A 26539-nucleotide genomic window follows, 5' to 3' on the forward strand; every position below is an offset into this window, starting at 1 on the left:
TTTTAGATATTTGTATTTTTTAGAAATGCAATTAACATTGTAATTAAAATCTGAAAATGTAAAGAGTAAAAATACAAAATATTTTTGACATTTTTATTATCTAAAAATGCTACTAAAGATGCACCAAACACAATACACACAAAACAAATCAAATATACAAAAATTCCTAAAATTCTATAAAAATAATTAAAGGCTATTTTGGAACGTTTTAAGAGCAATTTTCATATCGGACAAAAATTACGTGCTCACAGGTATGGAAGTTGGGACTTTGGATAATAATTATTTGGTCACTTGTAGCCATTTTTATAATCACAAGACCCAAGAAAAAAAATTAATGCTTTGTTTGTTTTAAACTTAGTATCTAAAATATATTTTTTATATATAAATTTATTCGGTACATTTCGATATTTTTTGATTTAATTTTATAAAATTTAAAACTTAATCTATTATTTGATACGGTTATAAGTTTATATAAAATCTATGGTTTTATTTTAAAAAGAAAAACAAATAATTGGTTCGCACCGATCGGTTGGTTCGGTTTAACCCCACCGAGTAAAATAATGTAATTATTTACTACTACCCCTCCAGAGTTTTGCTCGATCTCCATCCTTTATACTCAACTCTCCTTCCATTTGGCCCCTTTTTCTCTTTTCATTTTTTATATTACGCGGCCGCCATGGAAGAAGGTTCGTCGCGACGTTCCAAACGCCCCTTCGTTGATGTTGAGGATGATGACTCCAACAAAGCTCCAGCGTAACTAACTATTTTCTCCTTTTCAATTTTATGTGATTTTGTGCCCTAACTTCTTATCAACATACATAGGGTTTCTGGACACTTATATTATTTTGTACTCCCTCCATAGAAGAGTTCGGAAATAAAATTTTAACTTCTATTAATTCATAATTGATATTTGGTATATGTTTGAAAACATCGTGGTGAAGAAAAAAATATTTATTTCACTATCGAAATTTTAAATTGAAGCAAGAGAGTATTTTTGAATCAACAGGAAGATAATAATAAATAAATAAATAAGGAAGCTCGTTGTTGTAAGAATCTAAGGAGCTTCGTGGAGGAATGCAGGAGCATGCACTGTTGCTTCGTTTCAGCTGCTACATATGTTTGCTTACAACATGATATCTGCAAATGCACCCAAATTCTATTAGCTTGGTTTGTTGTACTGCGAATTACTGTTGATTTCATATTGATTTGAACCTGCAGAAAATAGCTAGTAGGAATAAATGGATTGTGTTTGCTTAGTGCATGGATTATATCGAGAAATGAAGGGTGCTTTTGGCCTTGAGAGAACTATATACTGTAAGGAAAATACATTATTTATTCAAGACGTTACAGATGTAAGGAATTATACAACAACTATGCCTCATGCCCAAACTAATTGGGATTAGTCATATGTAATATCTATATCCATTTCCTCTGACTGTGATCATTTCATTCCAGTGCTCAAAAGTTCGTCTTTTACGACAAAGTAGGGATTTCTAAAAGTAGATTTTCTCTAAATCTCACACTTATCCCTACACTGACGTACACATGGTGGGAATATGATGTTGGAGAAGTGTCTCCATCTAATGTATGGCCACGATGAACAAATTATTTGGATGCCCTATTTGTTAATTTGTCAAATACCCAAAACTAATATCAAAATTATTTCTTCACTAGCTATTTGTAATCTGATCATGGATAAAGATAATTTATAAAAAGATTAGGCTGAAGTATATGTTTCTGCCTGAGTCAAGAAGGAATAAATTGTGATTCCAAATTTGACTGGTCAATTCCTTTCTGCTTGTTTCCACTTCAGTTAGGAAGTACAAACTGGAACTGCTTTCTTTTTCAGATCAGGGGTTGTATTTCGACGTCGAAACTGTAATGAGTTTAGTAGGAGAAATGTAAGAACAGATTAGTTTTACCTGTTGTAATTTGTCCTTGTAAGCCAGAGAGTAATACAACGTCAAATTATGGGCTTCTTCAATGTAATATTTGTTGCCAAGCACCGTTAGAGACATGTTGCATAGTTGAGCCGGTTTTCGTAGGAGAAGAAGACAAAAGGCATGGAAGCTTGCTCCGTTAGCACTCATGTGGGTCGTCTGGGGGAGAGAAATAGGAGAGCTTTTGAGGGGATAGAAAATAATTTTGCACATTTAAGGAATAGTCTTTTGTCTTAGATTGCTTTTTGATGCACCCATGTAGCCCCTACTTGTATAGAAGATTGAGTGTCTTTTGTAGAGTATCATGTTTTGATGTAGATTCTCTACCTTTTTGGTATACCTCTTGTATACGGGAGTTTCTCCCTTTTTATTAATACCATTTACCTTATCAAAAAAATATTGGTTGCCATGCTCTATCACAACATACAATGGTTTCACTTTGATGCTGGACTTTAAGGATGTTAGCATTGATATGTTGCTTTCTTCCTCAACCTTACAGGCAGAAGCGGGTAAGGTTTCCAAAGGGTAAGAAAGTAAAGCAGGGAGATAACACGATTGAGGGGCGGGAAGATTTGCCTAGTGGGTGGAGAGATCCTCGCCTTGCAGCCAAAGAGCGTTCGGTACGGAGGAATCAGATAACAGCGGAGCTCCTTGACGAAGAAAATGAAGGTGAAATAGCTGACATATCGCGGGCAGAAGTGGAATATGGGGTTTGTTTCTTCAAATATCTTTTATAATTGTTTGCTTGTGGTTAGATTTGTTGTGGATCTCTGATTTCTAGTTCATATATTGAGATAAGGAAGTGATATTAGGATAAATACAAACATACTCCATTTCAAAAAATAAATAAATAAACAGAGACATTTTTAGTGCTTGGCATTATTCGTGCTGCTTTTGTATCTAGAAGAGCTTAGATACTCATTTGTACAGTTAAAACCATAATTAATCTTGATTTTCCATATAACCGATACAAACTTGTAAAGTTAATGGCTTAGTCATTGTTGGTAAACTTATATTTATGTTTGGTGTAACACGAGTCCTTTAATTTCATTAGAGATTGTATGTCTATGTTGGGGATAAGCATGAGTTTGTGGAAATTCTAGTTTTATGATTCTATAAATATTCCCAAGATCAAATTATTGGAATGAAACGGGCCAAGATGGAGCGAAATGGATTGAGGATCAGTATTCAGATCCCCACTAGTTTGGCATTGAGGTGGGGTAGTTGTTGTTGCATTTTTCTACACTACCGCACTTTATTGTGCTTTTTAATCAATTGCGCAGCAAAACATGGCAATTTTCTTAGCTTTTCGCTTTTGACAAAATTGGGTTTAACATAGCAGGATGCTCTACTGGACTGAACAGATTAGCTACTGTATCTAGAGCATTTATATTTCTTACACGGGGAGGGAGTAGGGTGCTGGAGGGAGAGTTATTTGGGGTGGGATGGGTGGGTGGGGGTTTAAGGGAGGATAGTGGCACATGTTAATAGATTCATATTTATTCAAGAATTGGTTTGTCAAGCAATAGTACAATAGTTATTTTATCCCTTCTAGAAATTGTTGATTTTTGGTCTTTCATTGGGTATTGAAGAAAATCAATTAATTTGAGTTGTACTTGTACAATAATGTCGTGATTTTTGGAGAAAAATGTTGGCATTATTTGTTGTTTATTTGTCCAATAGAATTGTCTCATGTTGTCTTATGTGGTGTCCTTGGACTTCATGAATAGTGTGTTTTTGAAGAGTAGAAAGAGAAAAAGGGAAAAACAAGAGTTAGATTTTGCATACACCTTGATTTGCATAGAGGAGACAAAAAGAAAACAAAGAAGAGAAGAATTATCTTCTGACTTCCCTTGAATAAATTTTTCCTGCCCTCAATGCTTCCCTAGCCAACGAAACAATGGAACGAAAAATTTGTGGCATGTACTTCCTTCATTTACTTCTGTTTTGTTTTCCTTGTGTTTCCTTTCTTTTATTTAAACTCTCCAAACATAAATGATAATTATATTGCATTTGTGATGCTTCATGTGCAGTCACATTAAGTTCATGCAATTATATTGTTATTTGTTATTTGGATCTACTTATAAAACAGACTAAGAGCCCGTTTGGTTTAGCTTATTATAAATAACCGATAAGTTTTAAGTGTTGAAAAATATTTTTAAATGTTAAAACTGATTCTATAAATAAGCAGATACATGTTTAGATAGAAATGCTGAAACTGCTAACAAGTTGATGTGTTTTGGCAAAAAGGGTTGATAAGCTGTTCGTTTGTTAATAACTAAAATATTGTTAAAATTTTGGCACAGTATATAAATTTCAAAGTATCTTTATAAAGAAAAAGGAGAACCGGGGAATATGGAATAGAGAGGAAGTTAGGAGTCGTTCTGGGATAGATATTTTGAGAATTTAAAAAAATATTAAGGATAAACTAGTAAAATTCTTGGTCAAACTAGAAGTGCTTATAAGCTGAAAAACTATAAATTGGCAGGTGACAACTTATGGCTTTTGGCTGATTTTAGTTACTAGTCTTCGGGTACGCGCGTAGCGCGTGTACCCTATATTAATAAGTATATAACTTTTATGAATTACATAAATTTAATAATGTGTTTTATGAAAAAATGTATATTCTGAAAATGATGAATGTCGATCCCATTTAGCTAGCTCAATTAAGGAAAATATTCTACCACATAGAAAGTCATCAAATGTCTTATTGTGATTTCTGAGGACTTCTTTGTGAATATCTTATGAAAATTATTGCTATTGTGCGAGTTAATACTAAAAATAAAAGTATTGTAATCCAAAGAACCCGTAGATTTATAGAAACTTATAGATTAAATTTAAGGATTCATAGATGTTAAATTTTGATCCAAAGGTTACAATTTCAAATAACACAAATAAGAAATTGACTCAGTTTCAATTTGCTAGTATGTAGGTGCACAGTGCGTGTATATTCATATTAATGAGTATACAATTTTAAAAAATTACATAAATGTTACCTTATAGTATGTTTGTGTTATGAGATAAAAATTATATTAAAATCATGTTTCTGAAATGTTAAATGTTGCTCCTAAAGCTAGTTAAAGAAGAAAGAAATCTGAAGGTCAAACAACGAATAAAGGAAATATACTTTTTCTTTTTAAAATTAATTATAATCACAATCGACATAAAATGCAACTACAAATTATCAAGAACAAATTATATTTTGTTCAAAGTAAAAAAGAAACATTCCTTAAATTCTTAATGTAAACAAAAAAGGTAAAATAGTGGTAAAATTCCTAACATAAATAAAAGAGGAAATACATTTTCAAGAAATTTGTTTAGATTTTTATTCACGTAAATAAATGAGGAAGTGTATTTTATTTCGGAGTAGTGTATATAATATTGTTGGTTTTTAAAATGCTGAGCCAAAAGGACTTCGTGAGTTTTTGATTTGAATTAGATCATTTTTTCTTAATTATTTGAATTGAAAAGGATCATCTTTCCATAATTTTAACTCCAAATCTTCTAAAAATCTTTACTTGCGTATTAAACCATTCTCTTTTCAAATCATTCTAATATAAGCTAAAATTTTAATGATTTTAAAGTCCTAAATATTAGGTCTTCCTACCTAATTCAATAAGGAAACATTTGATGGCCAAAATTTTAGTTAATTTCAAGTAACTTAAATTACAGTTTTGTCAAATATAAAACTTATTTTTAAAGGGCAAAAAAGACGAATGACATTTCGCTAAGGGCCTTCGTGCTTTTAATATAACTAGTTTCTCGGCACGTACGTTTGCACGCGTATGCCAAGTCATGTCATACTCATGTGATTTAATGAATATAATATTATTAAAATAATATTTTGATATTTTCTTGAATGAATATGTATTTATATGTAAATATAGATAGATAATCTGTGAAAATAAATAAGAATAAAAGTATTAGAAGAATTATGGATCAAAATGATAAAGGGAAGAGTATAAATCAAATTTTGGAAATGTAGCTTTAGTAGCACAAGTTACTTTTATATAAGAGAATACTAAAATTGATATTTATATTGACTCCCAACAAATATCTAAATTTGATATTTATATATGACACCCAACAATAATATTTTTTTTGAGAAATACCACGTTCGAAATATATATATATATATATATATATATATATATATATATATATATATATATATATATATATACTCCCTCTGTTTCAATTTATGTGAACCTATTTGACTGGGAGTTTAAGAAAAGAGAGACGACTTTTGAACTTGTGGTGTAAAATGAGGCACATATTTTTTGTTTGGCTATAAATCATAGCATAAAGGTAAATTGTTTCCAAATATGAAAATGGGTCATTCTTTTTGGCACGGACTAAAAAGGAAATAGGTTCACATAAATTGAAACGGAGGGAGTATATATATTTTTGGTTGGGAGATCATTAGTACCGATATAGATATGCCACCGTGTATTTTATCCACACATGCAAGTAAATTGTTTATAGCACCGGGCTATCTTCACTTCTTTGGCTTTTTTTATCAGCTTACTTGGTATTAGTGTGATTTTCTTATTCTCTACTTTTACGGTACATCTGCGTTTATTTTACTTTATTTCTCTACACGAAACTCATTCAAATTAGCAAAGATTGGACACTTAAAAGTTGAGAGGATATTATACGTTAACATGAGTCTTTATATACTCGCTAATTGTATATAAAAAGTGAGTCTTTGTCCAAAGTCCTAAATTTTTGGATAGGATAAAAATTTTGAGAGAGAAAAAATACACTTTTCACACAAGTTTTTTCGTTCTATTATTTCTTACTTATCTGCTATCTCCAATCTTTACTTTGTAATGTAGGGGGTGTTTGTTTAGGCAAGATGACTGTGAGGATGATCTGAAGAAGAAAAGCCAGACTATGGAAAAGCAGATATTTCATCTAAAGAACAAAATTGGTGATCTGATGAGAGATATTGATTTTGTTTTTTTAAAGCAAAAATATACTACTAGGCCGGTTACCTAATAGCTAGTTTTATTAATAATAAAAGAAAACCACAAAGGAAAGGTAAGGCTATATGATCATCCCTATGCGCCTCCAACGCCTCATGATGGCAAAGTCTCACGAGGACGAATGATCTCATAACCATTTGGATACATTCCCAAAGGCATAGGACGTATAGCAACAATCACTGAGCTAGACTTTACCTTACAATTCCTATTGAGGCATGAACAACCTCATCTACTAGCAAGCATGCAAGAAATAAGAACTTGAACGAACTAAATACTCTATGATCATCACAGAGTTTATAACACACTCTGTGATGATATTATATATGATAATGCTAAAAAAATGATAAAATAAAATAAGGTAGAAATAAGAACTTGCCCCTTCTTCAAACTTGTGAGTTCTTCAACTTGTAGCTCCTTGTCTACCTCTTCAACTATCTTCAACAATTCTTCAAACTTCATCATTTCTTCTTGGATCTATTGGACCTTGTGGATGTGGTAGGGGCAGCCCCTTTTTGCTTTGCAACTCTCATTGGAAGTTGCCTAATGACAACCTCTTGTGTTACTTTGCCATCCCAACTATGTTGCCTCTCATGTGCCTTCTTCTTGCCTGCGATGGATTGAAACTGTTGCTGTCCAGTAGGAACAAACACGGCTGCACATGGGCTTAGTTTTGTCTTGCTTTGCACACTAGGTGATGGATGAGAAACCTGTTCATCCTTGTTTTACACGGCTACTGCCCCTTCCTTCGATTTACCACATGGTTTTGTTGACGATCCAGTTTCTTGAGTTTTTAACTCCTGGGAATCATCAACGTAATTTTCTTCATCCTCTTCAGCCTCTTCTACTTGGTCAGCCCAGGTTACGCTTAGACGTAAGTGCCTCCTCTAGCTCTTGTAACTTCTGGACATTTGTCTCATTGCTATCCTCCTTCCTAGTTCGATTGTAGAAGCAGAAGATATCATGGAAAAAGCCTCACGATTGTGTGTTGGGTGCACTGAATCTTCTGAAAAACTAATAGCATCATTGGAGGGGATATCATGATTAGAGGTGTTGAGTCAAACCTTATAAACAGTAGCATTATTAGCAGCACCATTGTAATGTTGGACTCAACCTTATAACTAATGCTGCTGTTTATAAGGTTAGACTCAATACCTCTAATCATGATATCCCCTCCAATGATGCTATTAGTTTTTCAAAAGATTCAGTGCACCCAACACACAATCGTGAGGCCTTTTCCATGATATCTTCTGCTTCTAAAAATTGATAGGAAAGAGGATAGCAATGAGACAAATATCCAGAATTTACAAGAGCTAGAGGAGGCTGTTATGTGTAAAAAGCAAGACAAAACTAAGCCCAAATGTAGCCGTGTTTGTTCCTACTGGACAACAACAGTTTCAATCCATCGCAACAGCAAGTTTGAAGAATTTTGAACATTCAGGTGAGATTTCTAAGGCTAATTTAATCTAAAAATCCTCTGGAAAGTTAGCTAGCACAACTGGAGTGGCTGCTAAATATAATCTGACACCTACAAATATACTCCAAGCTCTTGTTTCTCATGACATGGAGACTTCGAAAGCAGTTGATAATCCGGGCAAGGCAGGAGCTTTAGTGTCCGGATATAATTCTACTGAAGCTTTTAGTGTTGATATGGGTCAAAGTTTCTATGAAGAAGGGGAAGAGGAACTTCTAGATGCATGCTTTGACAGTGTAGCAATGGTTGGAGATCTTTCACCTAGACATGTCAGAAGTAGATCCAACAAAGGCAAGAAGACACATGAGAGGCAATATAGTTGGGATAGCAAAGTAACACAAGAGGTTGTCATTAGGCAACTTCCAATGAGAGTTGCAAAACAAAAAAGGGCTGCCCCTACCACATCCGCAAGGTCCAATAGATCCAAGAAGAAATGATGAAATTTGAAGAATTGTTGAAGATAGTTGAAGAGGAAGACAAGGAGCTACAAGTTGAAGAACTCACAAGTTTGAAGAAGATGGGGCAAGATTCTTATTTTATTTTATTATTTTTTGAGCATTATCATATGTAATATCATCACAAAGTGTGTTATAAACTCTGATGATCATAGAGTATTTATTTTTTTCAAGTTCTTATTTCTTGCATGCTTGCTAGTAAATAAGGTTGTCCACGCCTGAATAGGAATTGTAAGATAAGGTCTAGCTCAGTGAGTGTTGCTATACGTCCTATGCCTTTGGGAATGTATCCAAATGGCTATGAGATCATTCGTCCTCGTGAGACTTTGCCATCATGAGGCGTTGGAGGCGCATAGGGATGATCATATAGCCAAGGCAATAGAGGCAACACTACTGTAGCTTTTGCCCCCCTTACTTGTACCTTTCCTTTGTGGTTTTCTTTTATTGTTAATAAAACTAGCTACTAGGCAACCTGCCCAGTAGTATATTTTGCTATAAAAAAACCAAAAATCAATCTCTCATTCAGATTACCAATTTTGTTCTTTAGATGAAATATCTGCTTTTCCATAGTCTGGCTTTTCTTATTCAGATCATCCTCACAATTGTCCTGCATAAACAAACATCCCCTGCATTTAGTGATATTCAAGCAAAACAAGTAAAAAAGCAAGAAACAAAAAAAATATCAGCTCACATCACTGCTGATGTCTATAGTGACATCTGCTCCTGAAGACTGTGAATGCTCTGTGCATTCTTTTTCTTTCCCCACATAGTGGCATGCAGAAGATCCAGATGCAGTTTCCTGAAAACTACATTAATCAGAAGAGAGATTTTGCATTCTATATGCCACACTGCTACTTTCACTTTTTGATTCAATTTCCAGGTCAACGATAAAATGATCCATCAAATGATACCATTTTTCACAGTGTGGTCCTGTCAATTGAAAGGATTTAATCTCCAAAAAGAATTCAACTATCTAGCAAAAAATGGATCACTATCGTAGCGTAGCTTAGTTGGATAAAAAAGCTCGAAGCACAAAAAGATATGTCAAAAGAGAAAGGAAGACTTGCAATTTGAGAGGAAGTATCTTCTGAAGATTGATGGTTCATGTCAGGGCATGCTTTTCTCTTTTCTGCCTCTATAAACTCTTTGATTATGTCAGTGTTGGATTCATCAGAAGTCTGTTGAAGGCTCCAGATTATCTGTAGAGAAAGCGAGAGTGGCTAGAAGTTAATTTTCAGAATTGCACTTGATGTGTTTGAGAAGCTATGAATGTAATATAAGGATAACAACAGAAAGAAAAGGAAAAAGAAAAAGAATATATTGAAGAAGAAATATCAGAAAACCTCTCCTTCATATTCCCAACTTTCCTTTTATTTACTGCTGTCTGTGAAATAGGTAGTTACTAACTCTAAATCTTATTGTACACCAGCGAGTCCTCTTTAATTTTCCTCTCTTCTTGCATTTGAAACTATGGGCTAGCAGGCATACACCCAAATGAACGATCGTTTTTGATTTTATATCTGAGCAAAAATAGCCAAGGAAATTTATGTTGTTCTTCAAGACTTTATTACCTGATTACTCTCCAGTTTATTGAATTTGTTACTGAGCCCTTCACTTGGTGGAGCTCTACCACTTCCATCCCATTTGCAGACACGGGGGAACTTACAGTAGCTACCCAACAAACTTGGACGAACAATGTCAATGTGTTCATAACACCATATCTATTCAAAAACAAATAAATAAAAATAACTTGAGCTTTCAGTTTGGAGTTAACAGAGTGGATACAATGTATATTTGTCATAAATACTTCTCGTCATATACTATCAAATGAAACACAGTTGTTCTATAGGTAATACTAAATTAGTTGAGGTTTCAAAAACAGAAATTAGAGATTGTTGAATTTACTTGAAGAAAAAGAAGACAACCTCCAACCTAAGTTGCTCTGACATGGTAGTTTAGGTGCCGCACCCGTGTCGACACGACACTAGTATGGGTGTGGGTATGGGATCCGTACCGGATTTGGTCAAACAATTTTGGGTACTTTGGCCACGACGGACAGAAAAATTCGAGACGAGATACAATTTGATTCCCGAAATAAGAACCAAAAATAGGGTAAATTTGAAGAAAATAGCATACCTTATCTAGGAAATCAATTCTTTACTTATCTGCAACTTGAGAATAAAAACGAAATCTACACTTTACAAGCTACATGTAAGTATTCCACAAAATTTCTCATAATTTAGAGATATTTTAATTTTTTTGAATTATTTTTAGTCGGATCCCCGTACCCGTATCCTTTCTAGGACCCGTATCCCTGAATCTTAGAATTTACATCTCGAAAGATCCAACCTCTAGATCCGCATCCGTGTCAGACACCTGCACCCGTGTCCGAGCAACTTAGCCTCCAACATATGCCACGTTTTCCTTCTTTCTCTTCTCCAACCACTGAAATACATCTTTCTCTACAGCTGCCCCCCAAGCAAATTCCTTCACTTTATCAAGGTCTTGGAGATAATAAAGGTACCATTAATCAACATTACCGTTTGAGCTTGGGAAGAGAAAGGTACCAAACATGTACAACAAGAATGCCCTGACAAAATCTGCATTGGTAATCCCAAAATCAACGCAACATCCAGGAGAGTTATGGTTATTTCACTCCGAGGAAGTACAAAAGCACGCTTGTCGTAGTCTCATATCACGACCCAGCCTAGGGCCGCGACGGATAACCAACACTAAGTGCCGATCATCACTAAACTTGTTGATAATCTACTAATCATGAATATAAACAGATGAACTGAACAAGCATAAGCATAGCTGATAAGAACTGTACAATTTGGAAAGCTGACAAGGCTAACACAAACTGACATATAAAAACATACTAACTGCACAAGTGCATATCTACCGGCTTCTAGGAGTGCTGAACTGAACAAGTACTGGATGGATTAGGGCCCCGTCATACCCAAACTAGCTGACTGTACACATACCAAAAGATAAGTAACTCCGGGAGTAAGCGGAGTGACTCCAACGGCTGGTGGATGTCCTACTGATGTGGCTCAAACGCTAAATGTGGCTCAAACGCTAATCTTTCTATACCTGCGCGACATGAAACACAGCGCCCCGGAAGGGATGTTAGTACGATATGTACAAAGTATGTCGGGTGGAAAGCATATGTAAAGCATACTAAAGTATGACTGTAAGATGGAAATCTGAATATAAGCTGAAAGCTAAACAATAGTTTGAACTAGCAACTGATCTGGAACTGAATCGAAGTTTAAGCTGAAACTGTGCTAAAACTGAACAACTATCTGAACTGCTACCTGTCTAGTGTTATGGGCTATATCCCCCAATCAGGTAACTGTAAAACTGAACTAGCCTCATGTATAGTCATGTAATGTAAACTGTAGCTATATACGCGTACATAACATGCCTGACTGGCGTAATGGGCTATACCCCCAAGCAGGTAAATATATAATCAATAAGCCCGGCTGGTGTTATGGGCTATCTCCCCCAACATATAATCAATAGGCCTCGATGGCGTTATGGGCTATATCCCCCAGTATAATCAATTTAAGCATGTATGAGGCATAACACATGTGGCAACATCATATGGACTCAAGAGATCATGAAGGAAACCATAAACGGAATAACAAACGTAATATGACGCTCGTTGACCATAAGTTGGACGGAGGAGCCTATCCCCACTTTAGGGAGAAACTGAGTATGTACATGAGATACTAAGTCTAATTAACTCGTTAGGATTCCTCTAGAATCAATTTAGAACCAAGAAACTCAAAATTTGTCCAACTCTTCGAATTTTCAAAAATTTCGGCAGAGTTACAGCTAGCACCACAATATACACGGGAATTGATACCTGAGGAAAATCTTTCCTCTTTAGTGCAAAAAAACTAATAGCTAAACATATCATTAGATGGTGTTACTCCTTACATTTACCTTTGAGTAAGAATCAAGTTTAATTTCAATTCCATATTACACAAAAACTAACTTTTGTTTGGTCTAACAATTTTATTAATGCGAAAGTATGACACTTATAATTTCTTTCAGATAATGCATCTATATATTATATTGATATAGTGTTGATATTATGCATCTTGAGAACACATGAAAAAGAATAAAATCGGAGAGATCAAAAAGATTTTTACCTTCTTGAAATAGTGTCAACCTCTTGGATTGTTCGAGCAAGGTTGAAGACAAAAAATAAAGTTTTTAAAAATGAATCCACCACCCAATAAAATCATAGCTCAAATATTGTTGCTTAGGAATCCACTTGAAGATGCCAATATGTATGCATATTACGATTTTGATGATTGTTTAGTATTGAAGATAAGTTAATTGCAGTTAATAGAAAATAAGTTTGTGAACCTGGTTGTGATAAAAGAGTATGAAGGTTGGTTGGGGAGTGATTTTTTTTCTTTACAAGTAAGGTATTTAAATTATAGGCAAAATACATAAGTTACCCCATGAACTGTGACCCAAATCCCTGTTACACACTTTCTGGGAACGAATATTACTTTACACACCCAACCTTTCCAAAGTGTATCTAAGACACACTACTTTGCCCACGTGGACAATGCATGTTTTTCCCAACGAATGAGTCGCGTGAACAGGAGAATTTTGTGTCAGATGTCAATTTTTTTTAGTTTTTTAATATTTTAAATTGAGTCATCTTCTTCCTTTTTTAAAATTCTGCCATGGCTACTCCTTGAGCTCCACCACCCGATCTCCTTTCTTCTCAAATAGACATACTACGATTTCTCATATCTCTTCTCGTTGATTAGTTTTTAGTTTTTTTTTTTCCAGATCTTTTGTCGAGAAATTTTGATTAGATTCAGCAGTTAAAGTTTTTTTGTAGCTCCGCCAAAAGCTTGTCTCAACCTTTTGCATAGAAGATCTTTTTTTTTTTTGCAGAGAAGCTTAACTTGAGCTTTACCCATGGCGAAGTCGAATTTTCCGGAAGCAAGAATTTTCCGAATTTTTTTCCAACCATTAAAGCTTGATTCAATTTCAGCGGAAAAGGTGGAGTTTTGGGTGTATTTTCTGGTGATTTTTGTTAGTTAATGGTGGCTTTGTTATTAAGTAAAAGGTGGAGGAAGAGGCTATGGTGTTTGATGGTGAAGAGAGAAGGAAGACAACCATGGTAGTTTAGATGGGGAAGATGATAGGTATAACTGTAATTTTAATTATTTTATTTTTTAAATGACACGTGTCACTGTTTGATTGGTGCGTGATATTACACATATTTTAAAAAACTGGTTAAGAAAAAAGTAATGTGTCTTAGATACACTTTGGAAAGGTTGGGTGTGTAAAGTAATATTCGTTCCCAGAAAGTGTGTAACAGGGATTTGGGCCATAGGTCAGGTGGCAACTTATGTATTTTGCCTTTAAATTATTTAAGAGGATATTTTGGTAATTTAACATTTGACTAAAGGGCTTCCTACTTTTAATATAATATATATGTAGATATTGATAAGCATTTTGGGTGTTTACCAAGCGTATTGATAAGCCAAAAGGTGCTTATAAGCCAGTTTGACCAGCTTATAAGCTTAGCCAAACATCCTCTAAAGCACTCAGGAGTTATTATCAATGTCAAATTTTGCATATTCTATTGCTCTATGGCTAAAGTTCCATATTCCTTTGTTGTTTATATTTCTATCCGGTGTAAATAATGGATTTGGTTGCAGGAAAATGAAACATTCATTGATGATGGAATTGCAATAGAGCCTTTTAATCTGGATAAAGAGAGAGAAGAAGGTTATTTTGATGCAGCAGGAAATTATGTTGAATATTTAAATGAAAATGAGATCAAGGTGCTAGTCTTTCATGAAGCATTTTCTATCCCCAGCCCCCAATCCTTGCATCATTTGCTGATCTAGTGAAGTGCGCAGGATGCATGGCTTGATAGTGTTGATACCGAGAAAAGATTTTCTGGGAAGAGTGCTATCAGGATATCAAATGAGGATGAGATTCAAGACCTTACGGCAGAAGAACTAGGAATGATGAAGAGGCGCATTGCTGATGTGCTCGAGCCCGGAGAAACAGTAAGTATTTCCACCTTGTGATATCTAGTTTATTATTATTGTTGTTGTTGTTGTTGCTGCTTGTAGTCTTCACAATTTTTTTCTTTTGTTTTTTTGAGATTGTAACATTTGTATATGTTAAAGAATAGTACATAGGTTGTACTGAAACCATATTTACATGAGAACCAAAAATAGAAGAAAACTGTTCTAAAATCCTAGCAGGAGCCTAGATTATCTATGATTGAAACAGTATCTTCAGTGTAAACCTGTTTACACCACAAACAAAACAGCCTAATACAATTCAGTTTGATCTTTTGTACTATGCTCTCACTTTATGTTTCCTAATAAACAGTCTTCACAAAATTTTATATGCTCCTCTTTATGTTTCTTCTGGTGGTTTGAATATGAACTGCATCTGTCTTTATCATATGTTTTTTTTGTGATAGGTAATGATTACATGTTGGTTGTTACCTTCTGTCTTTTGCTACAGTTGCTGCTTGCAATTCCAGTTTCTTCATTGTACAAGCAAAAATTCTTGGTGGCTTTTTGCTGCTTTTTTTAAAAGGGGATAGCAATGTAGAGGCTTCTTTCCTGGTTGATCTTTTAAAATTTAATTGTTATTTAAGGTTTTTTTTTCTTGATTCTTGGTTGAACAGAAAAAAATGAGGCAAGGCAAGTTACTGAAGGAGTTAGAACAGCACAAGGTGGATTTTATGGGGGTTATTCCCACGTTATTGAATTTAAGAGTCGTGCCCATGTTAGAATCATTACCAGAAACATGTAGGTTAAAACTTTATAATGACCGCAATGTAGTAATTGCCTTATTGGCTTTTTAAAGCTATGTTGCTAGGACTCGGATGCGGGTATCCGACATGGGTGCGGATCTAGAAGTCGGATTCTTCGTCACATAAATTTTAGGATTCGGGGGTATGGATCTGAATGCGGATACGGCCAATAAATATATATTACGATATAGAAAGTATAGATTTTTATTAATTAAAGTTATTAAACTGAAACTAATAAAATTTAAATCTTTAAAAGCTCTTAATATTTTATTCATAAGATATTTCGCGTTATAGCAAAGCATTCTCATACTTTATATATATACCCAAACATCAAATCAAATACCCAATTAATCTATACTTCTCGATCATAGATGTAGTCAAAGCACCCAACATAAGTTGGCCAAATCCGGTGTGGATCCTACAACCACACCTATGTTGTGTCGCATGGGTGCGGCAGGGATTTTGAAGAGTCCGAGAAACTTAGTTTTCAACCAAAACTTTTGTACCAGTTAGAATAGCACGTCCTGTCGAAAATTTCGCATCCTACAGGAGCTATTTCATCACTAATTGCATCATGTTAGCACATTCACACTAGCAATTTTGCATCTGATAATTGGGTAATTCTTCTTGATTCCTCTGCAAATACTTTCTAAACACTCATTGCTACCCATGCAATAACAAGTAAATTTAGCATATTGTTTGCTGTAGTTGGTCAGTCAGTTACCTGCTTGTTTCCTGACACCTTTCCTGTTTCCAAGTTAATGACAAAATGCTATACATTAAGTCAGCATGCTTGGAAAAGTTGGCGCCGCACCATTTTATTCTCCCCCCCATTTGGTCATCTACCCTTGTCAACCAGAATATTCCTCCAATGTAAGGTGGTAGTATCTGGTGCCTAAGCCTTTACCTAAGGTTCCTGGTGCCTGCAGGCAGAGGTGTGCCATCTGGAATGCTAGTCCATTGTCTTGTTGGCAGGCCACATTCTCTATTCTCTATAATAAACCTGTTAGATTCATCGGTTGCTTTGAAGGTACATGTTGTTATTCAATTTAAGGAAGACGATAGAAGATTTTGTACGAGAGATTGTTTTATTTATTTGCTTGAAAGGTTAATATCTTAAAAAAAATCTGGTGTTTGACTGTTTGAGAACAACAGAAAACTCATCCCTTCTCTTTTACTTTCAAGATGCATAGCTCGTTTTTTTGTTCTTATACCATATCTGCACCTGGGGTATCAGCGCTGTGATCATTCATCTTGTTTTTGATAATTCCTTGAACTGTGGAATGTTTATGAAAGCAGGACGCTGAGATTGCTTTCTAGAAGCTGGTTTTTTTTAAAATTCATCTTTCAAACTAAATAAATCAGCTGCCTATTTGCATTTGCTTACACAGAATTTTTGCATCGCAACCAGTTCTGTCAACATTACTGTTAATTTTACACTATACAAGTTGGTCATTTGATTTTCATTCCTGTATTAATTGCTCATATAAATTTGGCAGGCTGTGTAAGATAATGATATCCACTTGTTATGTTTGAGTACTTCTATCAAGAATCTTTGTGCTATCAACTTGATATTCTTTATTGCTTTAGAACTCATGGACAGAACTTTGATTCTTTCAACAGGTTTTGCAAGCTTTAAGGAGATTGAAAGGTACCTCAAACAATAAAAAATGCAAAATGTCTGTAGAAACTAAGCAGCTATTTGATCAGCTAACGGAAGATGCTATGAAGCTGATGGAGAATGGAGACCACAGTAAGTGTTTGCGTTATAACTAAATTGCAAGGTAATCTTTGAATATACTAACAAGGGCTGTTTTAACTTATGTTTTAATCTATTTTCTGTTTCACAGATGTGTATGATGAAAAGCAAGAGAGTTTCCAGCGGGAAGCAGGTACTTGTCATTGTGTTGTTCCCTCCTCCTCCTCTGCATTTCCTTACCTTAATCATACTTTGGAAGTGGAAAATATATGTTGGAAGTCCTGTCTCCTCCCCATTCCATTATTTTTGTGAGAATGTACGGGAGAAAAATCTGTTTATTAACAATGATACAATGAGCCCTATAGATAATACATATTCTACTCCTACTACGTATGGGACTAGGACATATTCACATAACTATCTAACACTCCCCCTCAAGGTGATGCATACAAATCATATGTAACGAGCTTGTTACATATGTAACTAATACGAGGACTAGTGAGGGACTTGGTGAAAATATCTGCAAGCTGATCATTTGACATACAAGGTCACTAGACTCCCCCTGAGCAACACAACTAGGTGGTTGCTGATAAACAGAAGTTGGCCAAAAGGTCGCTGAAAACATTTGAAAATAGTGACACTAAGCCGAATTCCACACTACAAAATAGGTTCTAAAATACCATCAGAAAATAGAAACTTTTCTGGAAATTATTGTTCACGCCGGGAAAACACTGTTTACACCGGAAAAGTGACCCGTTCACACTGGAAAAAATAAAAGTTGTCCGAATTTGATATAATTTATATGGGTAGGCTCGAAATCACTGGACGAGCAAGTTGGTTTCAAGAAGTTTTGTCAAAAAGTGGCTGGAATGGCTCACACGCGCCGGAAAAGTTACTGTAGCTCACAAGAACCCTAGTTCTGGCGGTTCTGGCGGCGTGTGAGGAACTTTCTGCCGGAGAGATTGACTGGGGTTTTGTCGCCTGATTTTTTTAGAACAAGATGGTAGTGTTGGTTTTCGCACAACACTTACCGATGAGGAGATAATGCAAATTAATCTTGAGTCGTCAACCGGAAAGACGCACGGTGACTGACTTTTCTGTTCCGATGGGACTGGAATTTCTGGGGTTTGGTCGCACAAGGGTTTCGGATCTGATGGTGGTACTGGTTATATGCACAATACCACTATAGCAGTGATTAACCTTGAAAACAAGGCGAAGTTGCTGGAAAATTGCACGACTACGAGATCTTTCTTCCCGGATGTCGCTGGAATGACGCACAATGATAATTTTCTCACTGAAGCTCTAATACAATGTGAGAATGCACGGGAGAAAAATCTGTTTATTAACAATGATACAATGAGCCCTATATATAATACATATTCTACTCCTACTACATATGAGACTAGCACATATTCACATAACTATCTAACACTTTTATTTTCCCTAGTCAAACTGGTTAAGCCCCCCCCTTCCCCCGGCGAAGAGGGTGGAGGGATGAGGATGCAAAGAAAAAAAAAGGTATGCTAGATTTCCCCCCTGGTTGCTGGCATTGCCTTTTAGCTACTATAAGGATGATTTGGTGGCTGTAAATTTTATATTAAGTTTTTGAAGTAACAATTGATGCTTCACTTAGGTGCACTTACATTTCTCTTGAGCTGCATGAGTAAGGGCATTTCCTAATTTGCATTTTTATTGCTGCAGAGGGGTATGAGAAGTTAGCTCAGGCAAGACAGGGTAAATCTATTGACTCGATGCAGCCTAAGCCCGATAATGTTCTCGATGAACATTTCCTTCCCAGTGGGTCAACTGCAACAGCAGGAGGACATTCTATGCATAATGCAGATGTGGCTTCGTCGAATTTATATAACTCAGCTAATAAGAGTGATGATGCATATGACATGTTTGGTGAAGACGATGAAAATATTCCAGCTAATCCTGCCTCTAATGGAGGTAATTTGATCCCTAAATACATTCAGAGTTCACATTATTGACAAATTTAGTCCATTATACTATCGTAAGATAAGATGACAAGTTTTTTTAGTTTTTTTTCCATTTCCACATATGTGACTCCTGCTCAATGTAAACTGTAGGTGATCAGCATGGCGATTATGTCTTTGATGAGTCCTCTGGGTATGTTTTCTACCTTTTAGCTCATTGCACTACCTTTTCCCTCCAGTGTGCAGATGTCATGGTAATTAAGAGATCAAACTGTATCACTTTGAAATTCGAGTATTGTAGGGATCACCGTTGTTTAATCAAAGAGCTATTCAACGTTGTAGTTAGGAAGAAGATCCCATTAAATCTATTTGAACTTGATTTTTTCCGGAGTTCACTAAATTCCAATAATGGCATAGTTTTTCCTTAGTCCCCCGTATACTGTGTCTACATTCTTTTCAAGTTAATATTGGCAGAAGTATTCCTTTTAGGTTCCCATTCCATTCGTCAGTTTCTGGCCACAAAACTCTTGTTTCAAAACATGTTAATATTTGTTATGGATGTTCATGGTAGTATGCATAGTTCTTTGCATGATATGGTATCCATCTTTGTTTTAGCAGTGGCAAGGACTACCAAAATAAGTAGGAGTTACCTGCTTGTCTAATCTTTCCTATTGACTTGATAAGAGCAGATAGAAGATATCAATAGCGATAAGAATGCTTCATGTTTTTCAATCTGTATTGGAACTTCAATTCCATTGTTTAAGAAACTGCCAAGTCTCGATAGTTGGAATGTGCCATTAATTACCATAGTGCATTTTTTGGTATTGTTCTCTCTCAAACTTAAACTTTTTTTTTCTTTTCTTCTTTTTGTCGACCAAATCCCTGTTACACACTTTCTGTGGGCGAAAATAATATTACACACTCAACCTTTTGAAAGTGTATCTAAGACACACCGCTTTTTTCTTGACTACTTTACCTAAATATGGGTAGTGTCACGCACCAATAAGGTCGTGACACGTGTCATTAACATAAATAAAAAAAAAAATATAAAATTACACATACACCCTCATCTTCTTCAATTCTATCTCTTCCACCTCAATCTCCTTCTCCATGGACCACCCAAAAAATCAGAACACACAATTCAATCCGAAAATTAGGAGCCCAAGTGATTTAATCCCAGAAAGAAATAAAAGCATCAAAAGCCAATAAGCCATGGCTCACACCACCGTATCACCACCACAACAAGGCCATTCTTAAAAAAAAAAAACGCAACAATGGCAAATGTAGATCGAAAATAGAAAAAGAACGGCCTTCTCTCTACAACTCCTTGGGTACCATATTTACTGAGGCTTATCTACATCAACAAAGATATAAACTGGCTATTTTCATTTATAGCTCTCTCCCAAAGTTTTGTTTGTCATCCCCATGGTTGCCGCCACCACCACCAATTTTCAGAATAAAAAATTCAGCCTCCTCTTCAACGTCAGAAGCTAAGAATTCTAAATCTGAGATAGATAACCGCAAAATTAAAGGAAAAAGCAGATGCACGCGATAGATGTAGCCGAAATTACTCACAAGAAAAAAAATCTATACTAATAGCAAAATTTGCGATGATGAAATTTTTTTGTTAAATGTGAATGAAATCAAACATATAAAAAAGGAGGCTAGAGAAGGAAAGAGATTGGAAGTCTGATATTAACGCAAAATATTTATTTAAGAGGAAATAAGAGGTTTTGAGAAAGAAAAAGAAGAGAAGGGATGTGGGAGGGGGGGTTGGCTGGCGGAAGAGAAAGACAGAGGAAGGGTGGGGAAGATGAGGGATTTGGTGACACGTGGCATTAAATAAATAATTACAGTATTTATATTGGTAGACGTGCTTCTATCACGGTGTTGTACACATGCTTAGTCCTGGTCAAAGGAGGTGTGTATTAGACACACTTTTAAAAGGTTAAGTGTGTAATATTATTTTCGCTCACAGAAAATGTGTAACAAGGATTTGGTTCATAGTTGAGGTGCCAACTTATGTATTTTGCCGTGCATTTTTTGGTATTGTTCTCTCTCAAACTTAAACTTTTTCTTTTCCTTTTTTCTTTTTGTCGACCAGTTATTACTACAGCAGCAGTTTGGGCCACTATTATGATCCATCATCTGGACTGTATTGTCATGCAGCATCAGGACAATGGTAATGACATTCAACTGTTTTAGCTGACAGGAAATCTGGATGCAATCTTTCTAATTTTGATTGGTCATCCACAATTTGTGAAGACAATACTAGCGTCTTCCTCAACTGTTTTGGCTTGATCAATGTAGGTACTCATATAATGATGAATCGGGCATATACGAAGAGGTGCCGCAAGGTACATCCAACGCAAGTTGAAAGGGGCCTAGATCTTGTACAGGACTGGTGGTAGTTTTGTTCGGCAGAGGTTAAGAAGTTGATATTTCCTGTTGGAAAACCTGAGTAAGCTGTTGGCTCTGCTGCATGTATCGAACTTACTGAATCTCAACCCTCTGTGAAACAGCAGTCTATAAACTGTGCTGATGTCAAAAATGCTTTTGTACTCTGCCCACTGTAACAGCAAATTTTCACATTTCCTTACAGTGAATTCATAGCATGTTATAGGTTTGTTTCTTGGATCTTGTGACAATCTCGTAGTTCTCTTGTTTTTTGTGACCGCAAGATGCTGCTAGTTTCCAGTACCTCTCATACGGTAAAGGTTCTCTAGTTTCTCCATTTCTGCTTACGAACGATTAGAGCATCTCGATATTTGGAAAGTCCTCGTCATGGCTTCATCAATATTTATATATTCCGTATGGCATTACAATTTTTAGTTATTGAGCAAATATTGCTGTATTTTCGACTCAGTTGCCTAAAATTAGTAGAACTGAACCTTTTTTTTTTTTTTTTAAAAATTCTTACTATTTGAGGAGATTTCTTTTCACGGAAAAAATACAAGGGGATATTTCACACATGGTCACTCAACTTTTTTTTATTGCACCATATTTCCTTACAAAAAATAATACTTTTTGTTTTGTAAAATAATTTACTCAACTTTGCCTAACTGTCACAGAAAATTATTAAATAATTCTTTTTTGTAATAAAAAAATCATTCAACTTGGTTTATGCATTATATGAAATATATTTTCTTATTTTCTCCTAATGACTTTGTGATACATAAGTAAAATTGAGTGACTTTTCGGTTATGAAAAATAGTTAGTCATTTTTGTGGTACTTTGGTAAAGTTGAGTGCGTTTTTTGTTAAGATTATATAGTTTAAAGATCTTAATACAATAAAGTAAAAATTGAGTGATCATCTATGAAATTAAATATTTAAAAAATCAACGACTTTAGTGGTAAGAACATAAACAATAAAATAGCTAGTTTCCTTGTAATAGTTAAAGGTATTGTGCTATGATCATAGATGCAGGGTCTTATCTTACTCTTTAGTTGACCTACAAGCTTGGAATAGTATCAAGTTATCAAAAAGAACCAAGAATCTTGCGATCCATATGAATGCATTCTTTTTTAGGGAAAATTGAGCAATACCTACAAGACCCAAAAATATTATCTGCCTTGTCACGATCCAAAATTCGTCTAGTCGTGATGGCATCTAACCCAACTCGCTAGGTAAGCTAAGTAACATACAACACAACTCAAATGAGAATAATAAAAGTAAATGAATAAAATAACTGAATTTCTATACAATTTCCCAAGGATTGGTAGTACAAGTCATGAGCTTCTAAGACTTAGAATTTACAAAGCTAGTACGAAATAAATACATCATCTGTTCGAAATATACATAAACATATTTGCAAATCTAAAGCTACCAAGGACAAGTGACAGCTATAACCGGAACACATGTACATCTTCAATGCCAGTTCCCGCCATACACAGCAACATTAGCTCCAAGATCCGCACGCAAGGTGCAGAAGTGTAGTATGAGTACAACCGACCCCATTTACTCAATAAGTAACAAATCTAACCTCAGGTTGAAAGCAGTGACGAGCTCGGAAGACTGTCAGAGTCCAACGCCAATAGCCAATAACAGCTCGTTTTTATATAATGAGAACAGTAAAGGTAAGTGACTCAAGAGATATACGCTCAGCTCGTACACAATTGCGGAAAAGTAGGCATGCTTTTCAAGTAAAACAGTCAATTCCAAATCTTAACACCGAAAAACAACTAAATGTGAGTTTCTAAAAAAGAACTGTATTCCCAATTCACAACACCAGATAAGAGGTTCCGTTTACCAATTAGCATGAGTAAAGTACATCTTTATGCCTATATGTCAATATATATGTCAAGTCATCAATTATCATATACCGTCTAGCATGAGGAAAATGCATCTCTATGCCTACATGCCAAGTATGCATGTCAAATGAATGATTTCACGGTGATATCATCAGGTACTCTCACCCCCAACATACTCAAGCTGTCTGTCTCAAATGCCCGCTTCATCACGCACACACAATCACTCAGTGTTGTACGGGTGCCTGGCATCAATGCCCCTCACTAAAGCACGTGTATCTATATCACTGTGCCTGCGCTCACTGCTGGTATGTCAGACTTCGGAAGGGCGGATCCTTCCCAAGCGCTAATCAAAAGCTAATATGACTTGCTGCGGCGTGCATCCCGATCCACAATAATAATAAAGCCAATAAGGCCTGCTGCGGCGTGCAGTCCGATCCAAAATAATAATAATAATAATAATAATAATAATAATAATAATAATAATAATAATAATAATAATAATAATAATAATAATAAAGCCAATATGGCCTGCTACGGCTTACAACTCGATCCACAACAATACTCTCAACACGGCTCTAAGGCTCACCTCAGTCATCAACCTCTCAAGTCTCAAGGGCTCACAATGTCATACCACTCAGCATAACAACTCCACATATGGAAAAAAATGATAACATGCGATGTAACAATGAATGATGAATAAAGACTGAGATATGATATGCAAATAAAGAACCATGACTGGGTGTATATTATTACAGTTAAATCAGATAACTCAAAATAACATAAATAGCCTCATTAGGTCTCAATCGAATAAGCACATAGCCTAAACATGTTTCCTAACATGAATCACAACTTAAATAATCAAACAAGTAGGAAAAACACGGATATAACATGATATGATAGAAGAACAAGTCTGGTACTAGTCTAAAAGTCAACTTGAATCATGATTTCCCCGGTGCACGCCCACACGCCCGTCACCTAGCATGTACGTCGCCTCAACACATCATAAATAACATGGTTCCCAGGGATAATTACCCTCAATTCCAAGTTTAGAAATGCTACTTACATCGAACAAGTCGAATCCAATATCGAGCAAGCTAAACGACACTCTAGAAATGCCATCCCATGCAAATCAACCTCCAAACTAGCCAAAAGCAACTCAAAATCATCAAATAATGCCAAAGAAAATAAACCCAAACGATAAAGGTCGAATCTTTAATCAAAAGCTCAAAGTCAACCAAAAGGTCAACCCCGAGATGTCACCTCGGAACCCGACAAAACTTACAAAATCCGATAACTCATTCAATTACGAGTCCAACCATACTAATTTCACTAAAATCCGACTCCGAATCGATGTTCAAAACTCAATTATTCACTTTAGGAAAATTTAGACAAAACCCCCCAATTTATCCTCTTTAAATCCTTGATTTAGGTGTAATAATCTACGGAAAAAAAAATATATAATCAAAACAAAGATAGAATTACTTATCCTCAAGAATTGGGTATTTATCTCATCCAAAATCGCCTTACTTGTGCTCCAAGAACTCAAAAAGTGAAGAAAATAAACTCAAAATTCCGAAATTGGTTATTTTAATACACTGCCAGTCGTCCTTCTTCGCGATCACGGTCACCAACCTCGCAATCATGATTCCAAAAAATGTACAACATAATTTTCACCTTTCGCGATCGCGGGAAAACGATGAACAAATTTCATTAATCCTTCCCAAACTCTTCCCAGATAGCCTATAGTTTATTAGCAATAACTTTTTGTACAGAACTCCAAATGACAAACGGTTTAATTTTCTGAAACTTAGAAACAAAGGGCTACAATTTTTATTTTTGGATCATCTCCAAATTCTTTATATATTGCAAGATATAAGCTTCCAAAATCAACTCAGTGACAGTAGAATTTCTTCTTCGCGAACGCGAAGCTTCCTCCGCGAACGCTATTCACAGGTCCTATTTTTCCATTTTACTCTTTGCGATCACGACCAATACTCTGCAAATCGCGATGTACACCCCTGTAGCCAAAAACCAACAGTTGAAAATGACCTAAAAATAGTCTGAAACCACCCCGAAACTCACTCGAGCCCCTCTAAACTCTGTCCGAACATACCAATAAGTCTCCAAACATAACACGATCAAGGCCTCAAATCACACATCACAACATCATAACCACGAATCGTCGATAAAGATCAATCTCTTAAGTTCATAAACTTCAAACTTCGAACCAAACGTCTGATTTAAGCCTAACCAATCCGGAATCCAACCATAATTTGCACACAAGACCTAAATGACAAAACAGACATATTCCAACTTCTGAAACAATAATCCGAACCCGATAACATCGAAGTCAACTCCCGGTAAAACCTATAAACTTTCCAAACCTTCAAATTGCCAACTTTTGCCAAATAGTGCCGACACCTTCTAGAAACATCCAAATGCAAATCCGGGCATGCGCCTAAGTCCAAAATCACCATCCGGACCTAATGGAATCATCAAAACTCCGATCCGAGGTCAAATACATAAAATTCAAACTTGGTAAACTTTTCCAACGTAAAGCTTCTTAGTTAGGAGTCGTTCTTCCAAATCAATCTGGAATCACTCAAAAATCAAAACTGACGATACGCGCAAGTCATAATACACCATATGAAGATACTCAAGACCTCAAACAATCGAACGGGATGCAAACTCTCAAAATGACTGGTCGGGTCATTACATTCTCCTCTACTTAAACATACGTTCGTCCTTGAACGTGCTAAGAATTGTTCCAAAGCCGTCAAATCACTCTATAAACTGACCATGCACATACTCGTGGGTGATCCCACATCACCCCAATCCATATAAGCCTAACAACACAACCTACTGAAGATCCTTACTTCAACCTTAGCCCATAAACCTTAGAATCAAATTTCCAATATTCGAAATCCATTACAAGACCCGATTCTCACATATATATACTGTATAAGTCTAAAAAAGC

The 26539-nt window shown here is 35.6% G+C and overlaps 1 protein-coding gene across 1 annotated transcript; it reads left to right on the forward strand.

The window, feature by feature from the left end:
* Positions 1 to 595: 595 nt before the first annotated feature.
* LOC107759438 (uncharacterized) lies at positions 596 to 22010 on the forward strand. The gene is made up of 10 exons (XM_016577381.2): positions 596 to 753; positions 2440 to 2650; positions 14554 to 14679; positions 14758 to 14910; positions 17298 to 17427; positions 17525 to 17566; positions 19075 to 19323; positions 19464 to 19503; positions 21415 to 21492; positions 21621 to 22010. The coding sequence occupies exons 1-10, from the start codon at positions 677 to 679 to the stop codon at positions 21685 to 21687; spliced, it is 1173 nt and encodes a 390-aa protein (XP_016432867.1). The 5' UTR covers positions 596 to 676; the 3' UTR covers positions 21688 to 22010.
* Positions 22011 to 26539: the final 4529 nt, after the last annotated feature.

The sequence above is a fragment of the Nicotiana tabacum genome, chromosome 4 (assembly GCF_000715075.1).
Source record: "Nicotiana tabacum cultivar K326 chromosome 4, ASM71507v2, whole genome shotgun sequence".
Taxonomy (NCBI): Eukaryota; Viridiplantae; Streptophyta; class Magnoliopsida; order Solanales; family Solanaceae; genus Nicotiana; species Nicotiana tabacum.

What these genes read in the sequence shown, in the direction of transcription:
- LOC107759438 (XM_016577381.2), top strand. Translation starts at nt 677, where the DNA reads ATGGAAGAAGGTTCGTCGCGACGTTCCAAACGCCCCTTCGTTGATGTT. An exon ending in GACTCCAACAAAGCTCCAGC is followed by an intron (nt 754 to 2,439) that starts GTAACTAACTAT and finishes TCAACCTTACAG; the next exon opens with GCAGAAGCGGGTAAGGTTTC. An exon ending in CATGCAGCATCAGGACAATG is followed by an intron (nt 21,493 to 21,620) that starts GTAATGACATTC and finishes TGATCAATGTAG; the next exon opens with GTACTCATATAATGATGAAT.